General features: G+C 45.2%; 1 protein-coding gene across 1 annotated transcript in view; it reads left to right on the top strand.

Moving 5' to 3' along the window:
- Positions 1-1,045: 1,045 nt before the first annotated feature.
- LOC117831454 (seizure 6-like protein) overlaps positions 1,046-2,861 on the top strand; it is a 34,215-nt gene continuing 32,399 nt past the window's right edge. Inside the window, exon 1 of the mRNA XM_034710161.1 lies at positions 1,046-1,114. Within this exon, the coding sequence (XP_034566052.1) occupies positions 1,046-1,114 (69 nt within the window). The remainder of the gene's footprint in view (positions 1,115-2,861) is intronic.

Below are 2,861 nucleotides of genomic sequence, written 5' to 3'. Positions count from 1 at the left end.
ATAAAAAAGAAAGAAGGGATGAAAGAAAGAGAGAAAGAAAGAAGAAAAGAGAATTGAAAACAGAAAGAAAGAGAAGGAATGAAAAAGAAAGAAGGGATGAAAGAAAGTAAGAAGGAATCAGAGAAAGAAGGAATTAAATAAAGGAGAAATAAGAAAGAAGGGATGAAAAGAAAGAAAGAATGAATAACAGACCCCAAAAAAGGAATCTACAGCAGAGATCCAGAGGAACCTACAAGACAAGGGAGCTCAGGGACTCCAGGTCGGTCTATGGTTAGTAACTTTAATGGGACAGGAAGAGTTAAAGTGAGAGACAGGCAGAGAGAGGAGAGAGAGGGAAAGACAGGCAGAGAGAGGAGAGAGAGGGAAAGACAGGCAGAGAGAGGAGAGAGAGGGAAAGACAGGCAGAGAGAGGAGAGAGAGGGAAAGACAGGCAGAGAGAGGAGAGAGAGGGAACCTCTCTGATGTTCTTTGAAGATTCCTGATGACTTCTTTTAAACCGAGTTCAGCAGAGACTCAAATAAAGAACTCTGAAGGACTCTGTTTACCAGATAACCGTCCTGGACTCGTTCTCTGAACATCATGGGTCTGATTTGAATAATCTTCAGGACTTCAGGCTGCAGTGGAAACACTTCCTCAGTCTTAATTTATCCCATTATTTTATAAGGAAGCGAATGTGGAGCAGAAAATGATGCTGCGTCCTTAAAAAGCCGTCTCTGGTCTCCGGTCTGAGCTGCAGGCTGAGACACGGATGTGACTAATAGTGATATTTAAAAACAGATATATGTCTTCAGGCTCCTCGTGGAGCATGTAGGACATCTGTGATTGGAGACTTGGCAGCAGGGAAAGCAGTCCCAGACGTCGTGAGGAGGGATTTGATCAATCTGCTGCAGAGAAACGTCTCAAAACAAAAATCCATACACGCTGGATGTTTGCACGTCGACTCTGCTATCATCAGTCCTCCCCCCGGTCCTGTCGTTACCTGGTGGATCTCCTAAACTGTGATCGATCCTTCCCTCGGCTGGGTCTGTCTTTTGATCATTTACTCATGAAGGTCCTGATGGAGGCGAAGCTGCAGGCGTGTCTGAAACACAGCGGGTCATTGATCGACGCCGGGGTCAGGTCTGATTGATCCAAACCTTAAAGTTTGTACCTTCAGTGTTTCTCTGCACTTCTATAAAAAGACGACGGACACAAGCATCTTCTGCTCTCCAGACTTCAGTGAACTCTCTGCTTTAAGAGCCATCAGCTTTCCTTTCCTTAACTTTCCTTTCCTTAGTGCTCATTTCCTCTCCTCAGCTTTCTTTTCCTTGGCTTTCCTTTCCTTAGTGCTCATTTCCTCTCCTCAACTTTCTTTTCCTTAACTTTCCTTTCCTTAGTGCTCATTTCCTCTCCTCAGCTTTCTTTTCCTTGGCTTTCCTTTCCTTAGTGCTCATTTCCTCTCCTTTCCTTCGCTTAACGATAATTTCCTTTCCTTCCCTTAGCTTAATTTTCCTCTCCTCTCCTTGGCTCAGCGTTCCTTCCCCTAGTGATCATTTCCTTTCCTTCCCATAGCGATCATTTCCTTTCCTCAGCTTTCCTTTTCTTTGGTTTTCTTTTCCTTAGCGCTCATTTCCTCTCCTTTCCTTCCCTTAGCAATCACTTCCCCTCTTTTCCTACCCTTAGCTTCTTTTTCCTCTCCTTTCTTTGGCTCATCGTTCCTTCCCCTAGTGATAATTTCCTTTCCTTCCCTTAGCAATCATTTCCTTTCCTCAGCTTTCTTTTCCTCTCCTTCCCTTAGCGATCATTTCCTCTCCTTCCCTTAGCGATCATTTCCTCTCCTTCCCTTAGCAATCATTTCCTGTCCTCAGCTTTCTTTTCTTTGGCCTTCCTTTCCTTAGCGCTAATTTCCCCTCCTTTCCTTCCCTTAGCTTCTTTTTCCTCTCCTATCCTTGGCTCATCTTTCCTTCCCTTAGCGATTATCTCCTTTCCTTCCCTTAGTGATCATTTCCTTTCCTCAGCTTTCTTTTCCTCTCCTTTCCTTCCCTTAGCGATCAGTTCCTCTCCTTTTCATTCCCTTAGTGCTCATTTCATCTCCTTTCCTTCCCTTAGTGATCATTTCCTTTCCTCAGCTTTCTTCCTCTCCTTTCCTTCCCTTAGCGCTCTTTTCCTCTCCTATCCTTCCCTTAGCGCTCTTTTCCTCTCCTTTCCTTCCCTTAGCGCTCTTTTCCTCTCCTATCCTTCCCTTAGCGCTCTTTTCCTCTCCTATCCTTCCCTTAGCGCTCTTTTCCTCTCCTATCCTTCCCTTAGCGCTCTTTTCCTCTCCTTTCCTTCCCTTAGTGCTCATTTCCTCTCCTTTCCTTCCCTTAGTGATCATTTCCTTCCCTTAGCGCTCTTTTCCTCTCCTTTTCTTCCCTTAGTGATCATTTCCTTCCCTTAGCGCTCTTTTCCTCTCCTATCCTTCCCTTAGCGCTCTTTTCCTCTCCTTTCCTTCCCTTAGTGCTCATTTCCTCTCCTTTCCTTCCCTTAGTGATCATTTCCTTCCCTTAGCGCTCTTTTCCTCTCCTTTCCTTCCCTTAGCGCTCTTTTCCTCTCCTTTCCTTCCCTTAGTGCTCATTTCCTCTCCTTTCCTTCCCTTAGTGATCATTTCCTTCCCTTAGCGCTCTTTTCCTCTCCTTTCCTTCCCTTAGCGCTCTTTTCCTCTCCTTTCCTTCCCTTAGCGCTCTTTTCCTCTCCTTTCCTTCCCTTAGCGCTCTTTTCCTCTCCTTTCCTTCCCTTAGAGCTCTTTTCCTCTCCTTTCCTTCCCTTGTGGCTCCCTGCTCTTAGAGGGATTTATTATTCCATAGAGTAAAAGCTTCAGCGCTGCACTCAGAGGTTTATTCCTG

The sequence above is a fragment of the Notolabrus celidotus genome, chromosome 19, assembly GCF_009762535.1.
Source record: "Notolabrus celidotus isolate fNotCel1 chromosome 19, fNotCel1.pri, whole genome shotgun sequence".
NCBI classification, from domain to species: Eukaryota; Metazoa; Chordata; class Actinopteri; order Labriformes; family Labridae; genus Notolabrus; species Notolabrus celidotus.
This window is presented reverse-complemented; position numbering and strand designations above follow the sequence as displayed.